This window comes from Bicyclus anynana, chromosome 10 (genome assembly GCF_947172395.1).
Source record: "Bicyclus anynana chromosome 10, ilBicAnyn1.1, whole genome shotgun sequence".
Classification (NCBI taxonomy): Eukaryota; Metazoa; Arthropoda; class Insecta; order Lepidoptera; family Nymphalidae; genus Bicyclus; species Bicyclus anynana.
The window spans coordinates 8,667,748-8,689,313 of record NC_069092.1 but is presented as its reverse complement, the minus strand read 5'-3'; the positions used below and the strand labels follow the sequence as shown (position 1 = coordinate 8,689,313).

Genomic DNA, 21,566 nt, shown 5'->3' with positions numbered 1-21,566 from the left:
TATCTTCTAGCCGTTGTGATTATAGATGTTTGATACAGTACTAGTACAGTAATGAGCAAAAATAGGTAAACTCAGTGGAAATTTTATAACTTTTAAAGTAAAGTTTTATAACCTATTACTGTTATTATAATCTATTGCTATTTATCATAATGGAGGAAGTTTTAATTGCACTCCGTAAGATCCAAAAAGACCTCGATGAACAAAAAAAGGAAATAACTAAGAATGGGGAAAAAGTAACCGAACAAGTTACTGAAAATATAATTAAAATATTGGATGACAAGTTCAAATCATGGGAAGAAAATCAGGCAGATCTTAAAAGAAAATGGAAAACCAAGAACAAAGATTACAATTACTCGAAAAACAAGCTAGGCAAAGAAATGTGGTTTTCTTTGGCATAGAGGAAAATGAAAAATCATACTCAAACTTGGTTAACATTATTATAAATTTTATTGATAAATATTGGTCAATAAATTTGAATTACAGTGATATTCAATCAGCAAGAAGAATAGGTAAAAAACAGACAAACCAAGACCATTAATAATTACATTTACGACACTAGGTTTGAAAATTGATATCATAAAACAGAAGCGAATGTTAAAAGATACATCTTATTATATAAAGGAAGACTACCCTCAATATGTCATAGAAAAACGAAAGAACTCCAAGAACAAGTAAAAATAGAGTACGAAAAAGGAAATAAAGCCATTATTAAGTACGATAAACTAGTAATATTTAAAAATAACGCAGATATAGAAAAACCACCTGAAAAAAGAAAAAGGAACACCTCTATATCACCACCAAGTAGTTCAAGCTTACATAATATGCCACGCAACAATCAACCACCAAAGAAAAACAAGTATTTACCTACACATGCCACCCCATTAAGGTCGTCTAGTTTTTCTGAAGGTGCAGTAAAGCCGGGCATACTCAACTTTCTAGTAAACAAAAATGGCAAAAACCAGGTAGATGAGAACAATAAAAACAAAATTCAGATCTAGCAATCAACAGTACCTCTCTCAGAAAATAATAACAAAAATCAGACAAAAAACACATCACATCATCTTCCAAGCCGGCTGGTCACCGAGGAAGAGTACGACTACAACCCTCCAAAGATACTATCATCAGATCAACTTAAAATATTTGAAAGAAAAAATAATCAGCTCTACATATTAACCTACAATGTTAGAACTCTTTCGTCTTATGATAAAATATTAGAAATGGAAAATGCATTAGCGCACATAAAATACGATATAATAGGCTTATCAGAAGTTCGGCGCGTCGGAAATGCCATAGAAGAATACCCAAAATTTATTCTTTGCTATACTGGTAAAACACAAGGGAAATTCGGAGTTGGATTTATAATACAAAAGCATCTTAAACAATACATGGAAAGCTATGTAGGTATGTCTGAACGGGTTGCTATGCTAAATTTAAAAATATCAGAAAAAAAGTTTACAATCATACAAGTATACGCCCCAACAGAAGCAGCAGACGAAGAAGAAATAAACACTTTCTATGAAACCGTGTATGAAGCAATTGACAAGGCATACAAAGATTTTATTTTGATGGGGGACTTCAATGCTAAAATTGGTATGCCACAAAAAGATGAACTCTTAGTAATGAAACAGTACGGGTACGGAACAAGAAACGAAAGAGGACAAAGACTCGTTGATTTCGCCATCCAAAATAAGCTAGCTATTATTAATACTTTTTACAAGAAAAAAGCAAAAAGGAGGTGGACTTGGCGATCCCCAAACGGAAAACATAAAAATGAAATAGACTTCATACTATCAAATTTCCCTGACTTATTTCAAGACATAGAGACTCTAAGTGTAAATTTTGCATCAGACCATAGACCGCTTAGAGCCAAAATATCACTCGCTAAGCAAATAAAAAGAAGAACTAGATTTGTTAATAAGAAAAACAGTGCACTTAAAAACGAAGTAGAAATAGAAATATATAAAGAAAATTTAAAAACTCAATTATCTCAACTCAACATAGAGCCAGTAGAGTCTGTACAAGAATATCACGACAAACTTATAAATTATATTACAAATAGTCTACAAATTGCAGGAACTTCCAACTCGACAAAGACTCGTCATGCACTCACAGATAATACTGTAAGACTTCTAAAACGACGACAAGAACTACAAAGAACCAAAAACAAAACACGATCAATGAAAAATGAACTCAAAGCACTATACAAATTAATAAGTAAATATATAAAAAGAGACTACAAGCTCTATAGATTTAATACAATTCAAAAATATCTAGAACAACAAGGAAGTCTGAAAAAGAGCTATAAAGAACTTTTAACAAGTAAGACATGGATCAATAGTTTGAAAGACTCCGGGGAAATGGCTTACAGTCGAAAAGACATTATAAACATAGCAACTAGTTTTTACAAAAAATTATATAGTGATCTAACTAACGAAACTAGAGACACTAACCGTCTGAGAATTGCTACGGAGGTTGAGAAACTCTACATAAAACCAATAGAGTCCTCGGAACTTATAGAGACAATAAAGAGACTGAAAACAGACAAAAGCCCAGGAACAGATAATATCACGAATGAGGCCATAAAAACAGCTTGCTTTATACTAGCTGAACCATTAACAACCCTATTTAATTTGATATTCGAAACTGGTGTCACACCTTCTCAATGGTCGGAATCGGACATTATATTATTATACAAGAAAGGAGACCCAAATGACATCAGCAACTACCGGCCTATAAGTCTTTTGCCATGTATATATAAACTTTTCTCTACAATAATAAACCAAAGAATAAATCCAACGCTTGAACGAAATCAACCAATTGAACAAGCTGGTTTTAGAAAGAGTTTTTCAACTATTGATCACATACATACATTAGAGCTGATAATTGAAAAATACCAGGAACAACAGAGGCCGCTCTACATTACATTTATTGACTACCAAAAAGCCTTTGATACAGTTTCACACGAAAGTATATGGGAGACTCTACGAAGCCAAAAAGTCGAATCAAAATACATAGAAATACTCAAACATATATATAGAAATAGCTCAAGTAGAGTCAAACTAGAAACTGTAGGCCCGAGCTTTCCAGTCAAGAGAGGACTGAGACAAGGCGACCCCTTATCCCCAAAAATTTTTATTGCAATATTAGAATCTGTCATAAGTAAATTAGACTGGAAAAATCGTGGTTTATACATCCAGGGCAATTATCTAAGCCACTTGAGATTTGCAGACGACCTGGTATTGTTGTCCGAAACATACACGCAACTACAATATATGTTAGACACTTTACACACGGCAAGTAGACAAGTGGGCTTAAAGATGAATATTAACAAAACCAAGGTTATGACTAACTACACTAAGTCAAATATAACAATTGAGAATAATCCATTAGAATATGTAGACCAATATATATACTTGGGTAAACAAATTGGTTTCAACAGAGATAGCAATGAACAAGAGGTAGAGCGAAGAGTCAAAAGCACTTGGAAAAAATACTGGGGTTACAAGGAGGTTTTTAAAAGCGAAATGCCCATTAAATTAAAGAAAAAGGTATTGGATTCATGCCTTATACCCAGCTTAACATATGCGTGCCAAACATGGAAGTTTACAAATAAAATAAAAAATAAACTAACTACATGTCAACGTGGAATGGAACGCAGTATGCTTAACATTAAAAAAATACAAAAAATAAATCACACTAAATTAAGATCTGCGATCAAATCTATAGATGCTGTAACACACAGCCAAAAATTAAAATGGAAATGGGCTGGGCATATAGCCAGACTCAAAGACAAAAGATGGACCAAAACCGTGACATCATGGAAAGGTCCAGCGGGCAAACGCTACAGAGGTAGACCATACTCTAGATGGGACGATGATATTAAAAAAATTGCAGGCCCACAATGGCTTCAAATCGCTATAGACCGGGAAAAATGGAAATCTTTGGAGGAGGCCTTTACCTGAGGGGGGTTCCAGCAAAATATAGTTTTTTTAAATAAATACCATAGAATATTAATTTTTAAAAGTAGGTAATTCTCACAAAATTGTATGTAAAATTGTTTGTACTGGAAATAAAAGGCTTTTTTATTTTTATTTTTATATATATATATATATATATATATATATATATATATATATATATATCACCGTTAAATTGTAAAATACGTTATAACCTCACTCGCGACATAGTAATCTGTCGATATATTGTGAACTGAACTGGTTACAATTTAAAATGTTATTTTCGGTATAATATAATTTATTGTTATGTAATATGTTTATGAGTAATATTGACAATAGGTAAGTAAGTAAGTATATTATGGATGGTATTTAAGGCGAACTTGTTAATTTAACGATCTTTAAAACTGCAAAAAGGGGGAATACCCCCCCTTAGATTACTCCCTACTATTAGATATAGAGGTCCTATTCTTTTATATGCTCTACATATACCTATATCTCTGACCAATTATAGTACAGGACCTGCCTCGCTAGACGTTACTTTTCTTGCAAAGTATATGATCAACGATCTAATGCGATTATAAAAACTATCTCTATTATATATATGTCTCATAGTTGTAATCGTGTTTGTCGGATAAATAGCTCAGTAAAAATACCTTTTATTGTAGTTGAATGGTGTGAAAAACGGACAAAACGTTAGTTTAGTAAAAGACATGAATGTAAAAAAAGTATACTATAATCTGCCCAGGAGTATGAAAAATAATTGTACTAAGTTTCGTTAAAATCAGTCGAGCAATTTTTGTTTCTATAACGAACATACAGACAAACAGACAAAAATTTTACTGATTGCATTTTTGGCATCAGTATCGATCACCCGCTGATAGATATTTTGGAAATATATTAAATTGACCTCTTTTCAGATTTATAATAAGTTTATAAAATTATAATGGAAATAGTATTTATATAAACTGTACAAACAACAATAATAATAAGATTGGGAAAATTAATGTTTGGAAACTTAATTTCAAAGGTACTAACAACTGCCTAACTCAGTTAATTAAGTGAAACTTTGGCTTTGACATAAAGCGTTAATTATATTACTTGGGAAAATATAGGTATTTAATACTAATAAATATTTGTCAGAAGGGTTCAAAAGATGATTATAAATAAATTAATATATTATTTTTGTTTGTACGAGTTAGTGCCATCAACTATTGCTACTTACGAGTACATACTACATTATTAAATTAGCTTCAACCTCAGTCAACATCAGTACCTACTACAAATACTATACTCAATAATAATATAACGGTATAATTAAAGTGGGCGGATAATTGTGCCTCTGACTATATATAACAGTTGTTAATGTTGAACTAAATCACTCGTGCACTCTCACTTAACTTAGCATAACTTGATGTTTCAAAAATGCTTGGAAACTATGATTAGGTACTTGAAATAAATTAATTTTACAATACTTTTTTACATTTTACTAATTCATATTAGGAGATTGACACATGACATTACAAAGTTCTTTTCTGTATTTTTCGTTTATAAAAATCACTACCTCACAATATAAAATTCCTTTATTTCAATTAGGCTTAGTTTACACGCACTTTGAAACGTCTGTCAGTTAAAGTTACGAGGGTTCTAAATGCGCCTTGGTCCAAAAAAAGCTCACAACAAACTCAGCCAAGGTTATTTTTTTTTTATTTAACACTATTTTACAAACTTATAACTAAGTTCACAAAATATCTTGAACTAAGTACACAATCCCCTAGTTTCCCTCCACCTACCAGTGCATGTTGTTGGGCATACTCGTAAAATCTATATCCTGTGGAAGAAAAAAGCTTGATGAAATTTTATCTTCCCACTGAAAGCCATAATATGTGACTAATAAATAATAAATAAAATGATGTAAACAAACAAATAAAGTTAGATAACTAATGAAATAAGGTGACATGCGTTCATATTAAGCTTTCATTTCTTTTCCTTGTTTGTTATTATTTTGTCACACATATATTCTAATAATAATAAAGAATAAAGAATTCTATTTGAAGTATAAATATGTGTATGTATGTAATAGATAACCCTTTTAGAAACGTTAATACACATTTTCATGCAAATTAGAGAATACGACCCTTCAGTGTGTAATCCTAATCGAATTATTTAGTATAGTGAAGGGACACGTAGGCGTATTTTCTATATAATCTGCGTATTTTCCAACAGAGCAATTCTATTTATTTGGGTGTGATTTTGATAATAAATTAAACTACTCAACTATCGTCAGTAAACCGACTTTACAGACGACCGATTTTTTTTACCTACATTCGACCGGGGATTTTACTGCTAGTAAACGACTCACGGTTTCAACCACATAGTTCCTGTTTCCGTGAGTATACGGTATTAAATTATAGTGCCTGACACTCACAAATAATAGGGCTTTCTATTGGTAACCGATCTTTGAAAATCGGTTCACTATATCCAGAGATTATCCCCTACCACCTCTGTTTAATGTGAAAGATTGGATGTAGCTAAAACAATGATAGAATCATATGAGCATGGAAGTCAATAATTCAAATAACATTTCAGAATCGTAACTTGCACACTGCAAGTCTACAATTTCTTTTGTTTAATAAAAATTGAATCTCAATGTTTTGTTTTAGTTGAACTGTTTGAAGTTAAGTTCGTTACGTTTCAGAACTTTATTGTAAAGTAAAATGTCTTGAGGCATTTTCTTAGTTTAGTAGTGTAAGAAGTAAGTTTAGATTTGTTTTATATTTTTTTTACAAAACTCGTCTGTTTTATGAACGTGGTATATCTTTATATATAAAAGAAAGTCGGGTTACAACACTTATAACTCGAGATCTGCGGGATCGATTTTCATGGTTTTTGATTCGTTGGATTTGTCTACGCAAAGAATAGCAGAATACATCTTAAAAACAATAAAAACTTCACGAATAAATAATTATGAAAGATGAATAATTTTCCAATAATGTTAATTTGTTTAGTACTTGTCAAACATTTCATCCTGTCAAATACTGTAGGTATACTTAGAATGATTGACATTTATACGTGTGTACAAAAATAGGTACTAACAAATACAAAATTAACATTTACGCGTGCGTTCATAAATTTATTATGTGTAAATTAAAGTTTCTATTTCCGAAAATAATTTCTAATATAAGGTAGGCGTAGGGTAGAGGTAGGGTACAGGTAGGAGTAGGAATAGGGAAGAAGTGCACATTAGTCAAAGCGAAGCTTGACCGGGTTCGCTAGTTTAGATATAAAAAGTTATTGGCTATAAATCGAAAGTAACTGTATCAAAGTATTAAACAAGGTTATATTTTCAGTGGAACGCCGAATGAGCAACTTACTAAAAGGCTTTTGTGCTGAACAAAGTCCCTTCTGTCCTGACGGGAATAGCTACTTACCGTTTTAGCTCTCATTATGGTTGTGAAACATTTGAGACAGTCTACATGTTGCCGGCGATGTATATAATCCTCCGTTACATAAAATGGCTGGCAGATGTTACAAAAAATTACCTTCATCGAGAGTACACGTAAGAAAGGAAAAGAGAAAAAGGAAAAAGATTTTAACCTCATTCGAAATTCTTTAAGCTAGGTAATTTACAAGAATTACCTCTTAAATATACTGAGTTGAACAAGTCAATAATTAAAAAAATTTAAATCCCGACTGCCTTACCTGCTTGCACCTAGTCATTTGCCTCGCGTATTTTGTATAGCGATTAATAAATAACGTTTTTCTAATTGTAATTTTTTTTAATATGAGAACCTAAATTTCAATTCAAAAACAAAAATTTATCATTCTCCTAGACGTAACTCACTCACTAATCACACTTAATGTAAATGTAATTTGTAGTTTAATTTTTAAATTTAACCGGACAACAGACAACAATGCTGTATATACCTTTAAAAGATGGCTTCGTCTAGCACTAGTACTTTTTAAGTTTATCTGTGTATAGACTATTAATGTTTTTTGTTGTCATTGTTGGTATATCAATAAATAGACGGAAAAAATATTGTTTGCGACGTGATCACGAGAATTTTTTAATTTTTAAATATTTTTATGAAAATACGAGCCAAAGCGCTATCAGCCATATGGTCTATGTTTTTTGTTTCACGATGTCAGGATAACATATCAAATTCTTATGTAAATATATCAAACATAAGAACATTAAATTATAATTATGGTATTCTTTCATACCCTTATATATCTCATTTGTTTGTCTTTTATGCATTATATATTATATATATTTACTAGCGGACGCCCACGACTTCGTCCGCGTAAATTTCATTGTCAACTTTTCTACTACCCCTACCCTACCCTACCCTACCCCTAACCTACCACTACCCCAACCCTACCCTACCCAACTCCTACATCTACCCTACCCTACCCTACCCTACCCTACCCTACCCTACCCCCACCCTACCCCTACCCTACCCCAAACCTACCCTACCCTACTCCTACCTTACCTACACGCTACCCCCATCCTACCCCTACCCTCCCCGTACCCTATCCCTTTCCTACCCCTATCCCACCCGTACCCCTATCTCACGCCTATCCTACCCCTACCCTACCACTTCCCTATCCTACCCGTACCTCTACCCTACCACTACCCTACCTCTACCCTACCTCTACCCCTACCCTACCACTACCCAAAACCCGGCCCTAAACCTACCCTACCCCTACACTACCTCTAAATACCTCATTTTGAAATCCTCTTGATTAGCTCTTGAATTTATATACCCATATTGTAATATTTAAAAACAATTTTTTTTTTCGCCTCGAGTCTATAGAATCTCACAGTCGTCGTGTTGGTTTTTTTATAATTTCACCTATCTAAGAACACTTGGGTTAACAAGACGAATCTAACGATACCTTAATTACGTAGTTTCATTCAGCGGTTTGGAAGATATGAGGTAATAAAAAAGATTACATACATACATACATACATACAGACATACAAGATACGCGCGAAAAACATAACCCTTCTTGCAGTCGGGTAAAAATGAGTGCATTGTGTATACATGAAGATATCTCGGGCAATTTACAAAATTTGATGATGGGAGAATCGCACTTTGATCCAAGATATTTGGATCTAAATCCGCATCATTCCTTAACGCATCTTGGACATGAATATAACTTTCTGTTGGCAGTTTCGTTTGGTTCAAACTTCAAAGCGATAAACCTTAAGGGCTTACTTTCCATTTTTATCTACACGTCTATCAAAAGTTGATAAATGAGAAGGAGAGTCTACTACTATGGTGCGACGTACCATCATAAAGTACGCATAAAAATCTTTGCAGGATACTATTTTGTTAGGTATGGGTTGATGAATAACTGGATTTATTAGAGAAATGTTAACCCTCTTGGTCTTTCCAAAAATTATTGGGTACTCGAGAACGTCATAAATTCTATGTCTGAAACTATAGTCAGCCGACTATTCGAGGTTCAGGAGTCGCAATCACGGCATTATAGAGTAACAAACATTCAAACAACCATCCATATAAACTTTCGCGTTTATAATAAGATTCATTTTCCTCAGGTTACCTAGATAATTCTAAGGTTTTATACATTTTGCCCGCAACATTCTACCTGTTTCACGGCTGAAAATGTAGATACTTAATACTTAGGTATACACCTAGTAGGAATTATAAAAGTTCCTCTTACAGGAGGACGGACAATTAACTTACAAACCTTTTGTTGGAATATTTTTGAGTATCTTACCGTCCGTATGACAAAAGTTTGTTTGCCCTTTGTTGCCTTTCTACTTATCTAATTAGATTAACGGCATTTTAAATTGTGTGTTGTAATTTATGTTAACAAGCTCCTTAAAGTTGACCTACTGATAAAATAATAATTGTTTTGCATACAAGTAGTGATTATTTATTTATTTATTTATTATATATCCTTAGTATGCTTACAGCTAAGCCAAAACGAATACAAAGTACAGACTTACAATATACCAATATAACAAATAAACAAATTACAATACACTATACAATACAAACACATAAATTGCATATTTCTATAAAATTAAAATTAAAATTCACAGCTGTTTACAATATCAATAAATACATGAAGTTTTATATCAAAAATATCTAGATCTTGACGCTGAGCAATCAACGAATTGAGCATGGACAGTACCCGATTAGTTGGGGCATTTCGAGCATATTGCGTACGGAACGACTTGGTAGCGAAAAAAGGTCGCTTACGACACGACCGAAGCAACTTGCCTGGTTCTCGAACCGACAAGGCACATCGCGACAGTGCGTCCGAGTTATCCGATTACATGTATGTAATTCAGATCTAGTAAATCGGTGGTGTTTCTCCGACCCGTGAGAGCATTTTAAGCAAGTTAAACCTGATCTCGGTTGTTATAATTATTATCTAATAGCCACCCTAAGCCTCTGCCATCAGCATTGAACTAGCGTGGTCAGTCAAGCTCTAAAAATATCTCTCGTATAGGAAAAGGGTAAGGTAAGGTAAGGTACCCTGTACAGCATCGCTGTATCTACCTCCTAAAGAGTTTCCTCCATTGTTCTCAAATTACCCTTATTATCTCCAACTGTGAAGGCTGCCTGTGGATTTTGTATTCTTATTTAAGAATAATCAATAAAGAAGAAATACAGCAAGTCTACACTACAATAATTTTAACCTCTTTCATATTTGTTATGCTCGCTAAACGTATACGGTGTACTTAATACATCATCATCAACATCATTACCAGCCGATTGACGTCAACTGCTGGACAAAACGGTCTCGAGCCGCCATCATCCAGCGGCTCACTGCATCCCGCTTGATGTCCTCAGTCCACCTAGTGGGAGGTCACCAACACTTCGGTTTCCGGTGCGGGGTCGTCATTGCAGCATCTTAAAGACCCCAACGTACATCGGCTCTTGTTTCTTTTTCTTCTTATGTTTTAGTGCATGTGGAGGCGAGGTAAGTTTTATGAAACGCGACATGTACAATGATATTAAATACTAGATATGTTACTAGCGCATGAAAAATGAGGCGCTCAAAAGAGGAAATTTATAGTCAACTCAACTCAATGTTAGTTGTGGTCAACATCGAACGTTATTTAAACAAATAATACCTAAATATCGTCCACAATGTCGAGTTGTGTGTTCAGGAAGTGTAAACACTATCTAGACATAAATATATTTTAATGAAATTAAATACAAAATTGTGCATGTGTGCGCTCAGTGTTGTAGCTTATTATTCGGATCACTTTTTGCGGTGATTTTGTATGGACGTAACCAATGTATAGTATAAAATTATCATTGGACATGTAGCAAAACGACCGCGCAGAAAAACCTCCCTTAAATCTAAATAGCATTATAGCTTAAGCACAATAATTAAAATTGAATTGAGTTTATGTATGCCTAGTAATAAGTATGGTAATAAAGATTATTTATTATTATTATTATTACTATTATAAATGTTATAAAGGAATCTATCTATAGAATCATATCGATATGACATGTTGATTAATAAAGTTTGATTACATACAATAAGACCTCACAATGTTTCCCCATACTCACCCTACACCAAATATCATCGTACACCTCAAAACATTCAAACACCCTCGTGTAGCAACTATGAAGCATTTTGCTTTATAAATACTACACGAGGCCAGGTCGGGTATAGATTTTCCATTTTAGGAAGACGATTCGACTATGGATGTAGTCGGCTTAAGCGCAGCTTAAGTGCTTTATATTCTGTGGATATAGTAATCGTCATCAACCCATATTCGGCTCACTGCTGAGCTCGAGTCTCCTCTCAGAATGAGAGGGGTTAGGCCAATAGTCCACCACGCTGGCCCAATGCGGATTGGCAGACTTTACACACGCAGAGAATGAAGATAATTCTCTGGTATGCAGGTTTCCTCACGATGTTTTCCTTCACCGATGTAGTAATGTAACAGCACAAACAATACGTAACCAAGGATTTTGTATGTACGTAACACACTAAACGTACGTAAAGTACAGCTGTTCTGTTGTTGTTTTTTAACTCGACACTGTGAGTTTGTCTCGATATATCTATATAACACCATATTATATAATTGGCATTGTTATATAGAGAGAAATTTAGGATAATTTAATAAGAAATTAAGAAAAAAAAAGCAAATAATCTTTTTAAACAATTAAATCTATCCTGTTTACTATTTTAGTATAGAAATGAAGGAGGATACATGTATAGAGTAATACATACAAAAGACGTGCTAACTTCTCAGTATACAGTAATCTCAAACGGCTTTGACATACAAAGAAGTTAACAACTTGCGGACAAAATAATTCCAAACGTAAGCTGCACTGAATACATCTTGTTAGTAGTATTTACCTACTCACATGATGAAACTGCATCTTTAACCGGATTTTACTTTGATTCTGTAGGTACTGAAAGAATATTTAAAAGTAACAGTTTATGTTGAATTTTCATTTCAAAAAAACGCTTTTATACAAAAAATACGATATCGAATTCGAACTGGTCGACGCGGTTCTCTGAGGTTAGAAGCTGATTATAGATTTGAATTGAATAGATCGGTAAAGCTGTTTAAAAGTATCATATTAATTTAAAAGAATTTACTTGGTTTTAAAGTTTTATCACATCAACATACATACACACACAGATAGACACCATAGTAGAAATAGTCAGGGTAACCTATGGTCATAACGTCGAGATTCTACGAAAACTCAATTTTCGAAAAACCGGGTAAAATTAATATCTAGTAGGGAACTTGGTACTAAGCAACTAGCGGGAAGTTTTAGTAAATAGCACTACAAATTAAACATAAATCATTAAAATTAAGTCACTAATTTCAGGACGGCTATTCTCTATGTTTTGTATAAATCGCAAGTGCGAGTTTTGAATTCACCGCTATCTTTCTCATTCTATAGTATCGTGTTAAACAGAGAGAGATAGAGGTGAATTCGAAGCTCGCACTTGCGAGTTATAAAAATATTGTTACAGAATAGCCTAGCAGTTCCGTAATTTTTCATATCCAGTTACTAATTTCAGGACGGCTATTCTCTATGTTTTGTATAACTCGCAAGTACGAGTTTCGAATTCACCGCTATCTTTCTCATTCTATAGTATCGTGTTAAACAGAGAGAGATAGAGGTGAATTCAAAACTCGCACTTGCGAGTTATAAAAATATCGTTACAGAATAGCCTAGCAGTATTTTTTCATTTATAATACCTAACTTCACTCTATTCGAAAAATCTATCGTAATCGAAGCGGAACAATGTATTTACAAGCAAGACATGCGCTCTGTCGCCGAGCCGTAAAAAGTCCAATAAAGCCTCACAGCCAGTACCTATCTTGATAGCGGATTTAGATTACGTCTCTTTAAATTTACCTTTCGTTTGTAGCCCGGCAAGGCCAGCAGTCCAATAATCCCCTGCGATTACTGTAGAAACTGTTGCTCCCAACAAATTAAGTTATACCTACTCGGATAATTAAACCGAATTGTGTTAAGGCACACGTGTCGACTCCATTTTGACTATTTCAGGATTATGCCACTGTCCAAACATAGATACTGATAAAGCTTTAGCCGCCAAATTGAAATATTATTCTTAACCCCCGACGAAAAATAAATGATGTTAATTATTTTATGTATGTAAATTCGTGATAGCCTAGTGGATATGACTTCTTCTCTAGTCTTCGATTCTGAAGGGCGTCCAACTTTTCGGTTATGTGCATTTTAAGAAATCAAATATCACGTGTCTCAAACCGTAAAGGAAAAACATCGTGAAACCTGCATACCTGGGAATTTTCTTAATTCTCTACGTCTGTGAAGTCTGCCAATCCGCATTAGGCCACCGTGGTGGACGAAGACCTAACTCCTTTCATTCTGAGAGGAGACTCGTACTCAGCAGTGAGCCGAATATGGGTTGATAATGATGATGATTATAAGTGTAACGTGTGTGTGTGTGTGTTTGTCTGTCTACGTGCCCTTATAGCTCTCCATCAGATGAACCAATTATAATTTATTTGCTTTTGTTTGAAAGATTTCAGAGTGTTTAAAGCTATATTTGTAGAAAATTGGTTCAGCCGTCTTGTTTTTTTTTATTCTATACAAGTAAGCCCTTGACTACAATCATAATGGTAAGTGATGATGCAATTTAAGATGAAAGCGGGCTAACTTGTTTGAAGTTGGATGAAAATCCACACCCCTTTCTACACGACAGCGTACCGGAACGCTAAATCGCCTGGCGGTACGTCTTTGCCGGTAACTAGCCATTGCCGACCTATACCAATTAAGAAAACTTCAATCGGCCCAGCCGGGGACCGAATCCAATAGTTGTGGGGGTGGAAGAGGGTACAAATAAACGATAGTAAGCGAATGTAATCCCGATGAAAGGATTTTAATTGTGCATTTAAAAATGGCTTATTGGAGGGAAATATGATGACATTATAGTTTTTCAACATTTTTAAGTTTTAACTAGTAACACAACAACTCTGCTTTGCAACAGAAGTTTAAATGATGTCTTTGATCATGACCCATCTTGCTGATGAGCCGTGTCTACAAGTTATTCTTAATTTAAATCGTAGGTTTAACTTCAGCCGCACGACACGATGTATGTGTCGTACATAAATCGAATATCTATATATGTATTGTATGTGGTTCTATGATACCACATCTTCATAGAACTCCGGATAAAATCAATAATGTGTGACGTCGTTCTATAGATTATCCAGTATCTATGCATACCACGGTAATAAAGGTACGTAATATTGAGACCGCAACTTGATACTACTAAAAAGCTTAATACAAAAATAACACATTCTTAAGCTTTCTTATGTTCGTTACTACACAGAACACAAGTGCACAGTAGACTTAGTAGAGTTAACTAGACTCACTATTATAGTAGATGTTTAAGGTACTATTACTCAATCATGAAGAAGAAGAAGAAGAAGAAGAAATACTTTATTGCACACAAAAATACAATTATAAATTAAAACAATAAAAAGATAAATTAAACTTAGCATGCAAAGGCGGCCTTATTACTAAAAGTAATCTCTACCAGGCAACCCCTGACGAGAGAACTTGCGAAGAAAGAGCGGAAAGGTGTAATACATTATAGGTAATTATATATATAAATATTATAAATAAATATAATATAATGTATACTTAAATATAATATTAAAATAATAATTAATTATGCTCTAAATTGCATGCTAAAAACGTGCTATTAAGTATGCTCCATACGAGCATGCTTATCATCAATTTACACTTGCCAGCAATAAGCATGCTATTTTAAATATGCTCCTGAATAAGCATACTCAAAGTAAACATTCCAATTACACATGCTAATTTTTATCTATCGCTCCCTGTCTATAGTATCGTGTTAGACAGGGAGAGATGAAGGTGAAGAAAATACAGAATAGCAATGCTGATCGACTAGCATACTCAATAAGCAAACCTGTTCAGATGCGCTAAAAGCACGCCCCCTTCCACCCGCGCAGCTAGTAGCATGCTTATAAATCGCACGACTGATTGATTGATTGATTGATGATTGATGATTCTTGAGCATGCTCAAAATAAGCATGCTCATTATTAGCAATGTTGCGATACACATGCTAATAAGTAGCAAATGCTCAATGCATGCTTGCAATGCTTGAAATTAGCATATGTAACAGTAGCTTTAAGCATTTGTTAAAACTATCCTTCTAGCCATTTATAGTACTAACATTTAAATAAATAGAGTTTGCATGTCCTTATATGTAGTCATACATACATAGATACAATATATTGCTATTCTCTACGTTTTGTTTTAAATATCATCAGTATATATTTTGATTCAATAGGTCTAGGCTATAATCATTTTTGATACAAAACCTGTTTAGACGAAGAAAGTGTAGAAGAAACCTGTATAGAAGAAAGACTTAGAGCTCACTCCCGCCACGCTGCTCCAATAACGGTTGATGGGCAATCGGGCAGTGATAATAAATCGACTTCTTAACGATCACTATCAGCTGACGTTACGCCTAGGCCGCACTAAAGCTAAACCGCCCTGTAGGCTAATTCGCTATCTTTGACGTATGCTAGTTGACACATACGAAATTGAGATTCTATGTAATAATTGTCACCCGGTGCTTACTGGTGGATACACACAGTACCACAGTAGGTAGATAATATTTGTCAATTTATTTTAAAAGATTCATTATAAATACCGAAATAGTGAATAGGCCAGCTGATTTTTAACCGCATAATTTTGTGAGTGAAGGAAACTAAGCGATCGCACTGGCTGCTTAGTTCCCTTCACGCACTGGGGATTTTTTCCCGAGACTGATTTTAAAACTATTTGTTACAAAAAGTATAGCAAGTAAAAAACGCGCCAAAATTTGCAGTCCTTTATATTTATATTGGCGCGAACAAAGACGCGATAATCGCGGGCGTATTATGTTAATAGATGCCACGTCGAAACTACGAGAATGTCCTCGATTGGCGTGTAGTCTGTTTCAAACGAGCCGGTTTCGTTCGGTTACGCGGTTTGGCGGTTTTCCGCTAGAGGGAATAACCCGTAGTGCGGAATGTTAATGACCGGGACAGAATGTTTTCTTGTTAATCTCAATCCATGAGATTAGCCGCCTTGACCGTAAAGTCGGTCGGGAGCATTATTATTATTGACATAAACATCAAATCACCGAAGCACCGGATGACATTTTTACGTAGAATCTCAATTTCGTATATGTCAACTAGCATAGGTACGTCAAAGATAGTGATTTAGCCTGCCTAATGATAGACATCCGCAAAGATATGATGGGTAGAATAAACTTGTACCCTCCGATTTGACGGCTTCCGTGGCGCAGAGGAATGCGCGGTTAGACGAAGGTCTAGTGGGAGGCATCGGCCATGGCTAGTTACCACCCTACCGGCGAAAACGTATCTCCAAGCGATTCAGCGTTCCGGTACGACGTCGTGTAGAAACCGAAACTTGTGTGTATTTTCACCCTCTTCCTAACAAGTTAGCCCGTTTCCATCTTAGACTGCATCATCACTTACCACCAGGTGCGATTGTAGTCAAGGGCTAACTTGTAATGAATAAAAAAAACCTCTTCCAAGTAAGCCCGCTTCCATCTTAAAAAGCATCGTCACTTATCATCAGGTGAGATAGCAGTTCAAGGCTAACTTGTCATACAACAAAAAAATACCAACGAGGCAAGTTTTCCGATCGAAATTCTTAAATAGTATAGGATAGACCGCCACAATCTTGTTATTAAAGATGTCTCGTCGAGTAACGAAGAGACGTAGAAAAAGTTAGCTTGTGTCCATAGAAAAGCGACGCCGCATTTTAAATTTATATTGACTCAAGACATTTCTTATTACTTTGTAAGGCTTGGTGGACTATATAAACACGAAACATTTGCTTTCAATTGAACTGGATACACAAAACAACTACGTATACTCTATAACGGAAAATTCCGACAACTGGATGCTTCCCGACCTTGTCGCTCACTCGGCCTTAGAAGCCTTTGTCCTCGATATCTACCTATCTACAGTTTAAGTGCGGGGGTGCGTATTAAGAGAAAATGAACTTTCTTGATCATGGAAAATTAAATTCTTAATTTACACATTTTTTTCATAGCAGGTATTTTACCGTTGAGATTAATATACCAGAGGAATGATTTTCTGGAAAATCCCATGGAAATCAAATATTATTTCAGGATAAAATGAGTTCACGCTTTCAAGTGCAGGGTCGCCATTCCAACACTTTGGGACCCCAACGTCCATCGGCTCTTCGAACTATGTGCCCTACCCATTGCCACTTCAGCTTCGCACTTCACTTCGATTTTTCTGCGAATCTCCTCATTTCTGATTCGATCACGTAGAGATACTCCTAACATAGCTCGTTCTATCGCTTGCTAAGTGACTCTGAGCCTTCTTGAGGCCCATAGTTAGCGACCAAGTCTCAGAACCATAGATCATCACTGGCAACACGCACTCTTCGATAACTTATGTCTTCAGAACCCCCACCAGGTGGATTGACGACATCAAGCGAGTCGCAGGGATTCGCTGGATTTGTGCGGCTCGGTATCGTGATGTTTGGAAGTCCCTACAAAAGGCCTAAATCCTGCAGTGGACATCGGCTGATATGATGATGATGCTAATGAAAATGTGTTCTTCTCCAATTTCCACTTTACTGCATTAGCGACCACCGCTTGGCGCAGAGGGTGACCCTGGTTCCTGCATCCACATGGGATTCAATTCCCACAACTGGAAAACATTTGTGTGATTTGTGTGATTTGACAGCCTCCGTAGCGCAGTGGTATATGCGCAGTGAATATATAAGACGGAGGTCCTGGGTTCGATTTCCGGCTAAGCCGATTGAGGTTTTCTTAATTGGTCCAGGTCTGGCTGGTAACACCCTACCGTTCCGGTACGATGCTGTGTAGAAACCAAAAGGGGTGTGGATTTTTCATCCTCCTCCTAAAAAGTTAGCCCGCTTCCATCTAAGACTGCATCATCACTTACCATCAGGTGAGATTGTTGTCAAGGGCTAACTTGTAAAAAAAAAGAATCGTATTAAACAGATTACATCAGTAAAGAGTAGGGTCTTAAAATATGAAATCAAACAATTTCATAACGTTAACAATAATTTATTCAAGAAGGAGATATTAAAATTGGAAATAAAAAAGCATGACGTCTAAAAACCAACCAAAACTATAATTAAATGTATTTTTCATCTTACAATACTATTCTGTATATATATAAATGTAATAGGTATTCACTGTCTTGTTGTACTATCTTTTGCCGCTATAAAAATACTCCCATTTTAGCATAAAGTATAAAAAATATAAGTTATACGCGATTAAGTATTATTTAATAATATTAGAATAAACTTTACTTATGTAAAAGTATTGATTGATATATTCGTAGGTCATTTAAAAAAAAGATATATCATCATCAGTATCATAGTTTTAAAACAATATTGTAATGGCATATATTATTATATACATTATTATGAGCTTAGTATTATAATATGTACAAAATACATACATACCCACAGAAATGGTTCTCAAATTAATAGAAGCAGATTCAGGCAACCTAAATATTGTTTAGTTTAGATTCACCCTTTTTAAAACCTAACTATATTAATTAATTAGTGTCTCTAAATAAAGATTTATTATTTACATCATTAGTGCTAATTCTTATTCAAGTATAGGTAGACAAGGAAATATTTAACATTATAAAAGACAAGTTTTGCAGCAAAATACATTTGTTTCCCAAAGTATAATATTGTTAAAATATAATAGGTAATATCAGCAAGAATACTACATTTCATGTATGTTCTATATATTTATTATTAACTTATATTTTATATAAGTATTACTAACATACACTGTTTATTTATATTTACGGTTATTTTATAATTGTCTAGATATATACGCTGGACTTAGAGATAACAAAGTATTAGTACCTAAAACAACCCATTAATTTAATTCAAAAAGCATTGTTAGCATATTATTTATATCTAAACTTACAGATTTTTATGAATATAGAATTGCTAAATATTTACAAATTCTCGGTTCATAGGGTAAGGAATTATCATAGAGCAACCAACAAAAGATTATTTTAAATGAATGTATCATCTCAGAACCTATTTGATCCAATTCTTCCTTCATAGAATATTGCAGCAAACTATACCGCTACGTTGTAGATATATCTTGGACGCGTACTAAGCAGTTTGATTCCTCATTAGTTATACGCACTGCAAATATATGGAATGCCTTTCCAACTCCGTTTTCCCTACTGCCTATAACTTTATCTTCAAGAGTGAATAGGCATCTTCTAGGCAAACGCATTTTATTATACATTTTGTATAATAAAATGCGTTTACAGCACTGGCCCCAGTGGATGTGACCTCTGCCTTCGGTTTGGGGGGCGTAGGTTCGAATTTTAAGAAATTAAATATCACGTGTCTCAAACGGTGAAGGAAAAACATCGTGAGGAATTTTCTTGATTCTCTACGTATGTGAAGTCAATTCCAATTAGCCAATTCGCATTAGGCCAGCGTGGTGGACTATTGGCCTAACCCCTCTCATTCTGAGAGGAGACTCGTGCTCAACGGTGAGCTAATGATGATACATACAGCAAAATAAAAACACACAAACATTATTTACACGATTTAAAAGGACTTACAATGTAACACATTAGAATCACTTATAGTCTGTCTTCACAAACATTGCACCGCCTTTCACCGTCAGAGTCCCCGCGAGGGTTTGTCCGGACAATGGCGCCGTTTTTCAGGGATGAAGTACCGTTGGACATGTCTGGTAAAAAAAAAAAATTTTTTAGACTAAAAAATCATCGCGCCTTGAAACGCTCGACGGAAGTGATAACTTAAACCTGCTACCGTATGCGTGAGATATAGGGAAGTCAGACAGAGTGAAGCGGTTCAACCTCCCATAGGGACTTATCATCTCAAAATGTTAACTCACTAACAGACGTCCGCGTCTCCGTTCGCGTGTAATTCTGTTTTCAGTAATGTTAAGGGAGCCATGATTACTTCCGGGATAAAAAGTTAGCCTATGTTCTGCTCCAAAATACAATGTTATCTCTTTACCAAAATTCATTAAAATCAGTTAAGTAGTTTAGCTATGAAAAGGCAAATGACAGAGAAACAAACAAATAGAATTGTATTTAAAGTACGAAATCACAAATCGCTACAAATTACCTACTCAAGTAATAACGGCAAAGAAAATATCAAGTAAATGTCTAACTTAAATTATAGAAAATGTGTAATTGTGTGAGTATGAGTATCACTGCTTAAGTGTTTTTCAGATAGCATGGGTACGGTGACAGTCGCCTGTATGACGTTCATAATACGTACTATTATCGAGAAACGCGGCAAACTTTAAAAAGTGAAACGAACTGTCACCCGCGCCATCCTACATGAAACAAACTGTACGTATCAGTACCAAACGATGGTTAACGGAGGTAGCTGTATGAGCGTATTATCATTATTATAATCAGCTTTATAGAGCTCAAGCCCGCAACGCTGTTCCAATGTAAGCCTAGGACCAGCATGTACTTGAAGGCTTAATAGAGCTCATGCCCGCCACGCTGTTCCAATGCAAGTTTAGGACGACAACGTTTAACCTTCACTAATCAGAGACCGATTGTCCCACCCAAGAATCAAAACCAGGAGGGCTATTCTGTAACGTGTTCGAACTCTTATCTATCGTTCTCTGTTTATAGTATCGTGTTAGACAGAGAGGTATAGAGGTGAATTCGAAACTCGCACTTGTACAAAACATCGTTGCTGAATAGTCCTATAGGACCTTATGTAGCCGCTTAGGCTTCTCGTAACCATAAATTAAAGATTAATTATATGATTATGACTATCACCTCTTCGCTGGTCTCGAGATTTTGGGAATTATGAAAAGTATCTACCTAATAAACCTTTACTATAATTTCTGTTTTATTTATCTTTTATGCCGAAGAGTTACACGCACCAACATAATTAGCATTAATACACAACAATAATTCTCGCAGTAAAGTAATACGTTATTATAATTTCTGTTTTATTTACCTTTTATACCAAAGGGTTACACGCGCCAAAACAATTAGCATTAATACA

The 21,566-nt window shown here is 34.9% G+C and overlaps 2 protein-coding genes across 4 annotated transcripts in view; one reads left to right on the top strand and one right to left on the bottom strand.

Annotated features, from left to right (window-relative positions):
- Positions 1-149: 149 nt before the first annotated feature.
- LOC128198455 (craniofacial development protein 2-like) lies at positions 150-2,116 on the top strand. The gene is made up of 4 exons (XM_052884011.1): positions 150-369; positions 748-856; positions 1,070-2,011; positions 2,074-2,116. Exons 1-4 carry the CDS (start codon positions 150-152, stop codon positions 2,114-2,116), a joined length of 1,314 nt encoding a protein of 437 aa, XP_052739971.1.
- Positions 2,117-19,262: 17,146 nt separating this feature from the next.
- Positions 19,263-21,566, bottom strand: part of LOC112042932 (tachykinin-like peptides receptor 86C) — a 112,322-nt gene continuing 110,018 nt past the window's right edge. For all 3 annotated transcript variants that reach the window (XM_024078146.2, XM_024078144.2, XM_052883886.1), the window contains one exon: positions 19,263-20,256. The gene's annotated coding sequence lies outside the window, so the exon portion shown is untranslated. The remainder of the gene's footprint in view (positions 20,257-21,566) is intronic.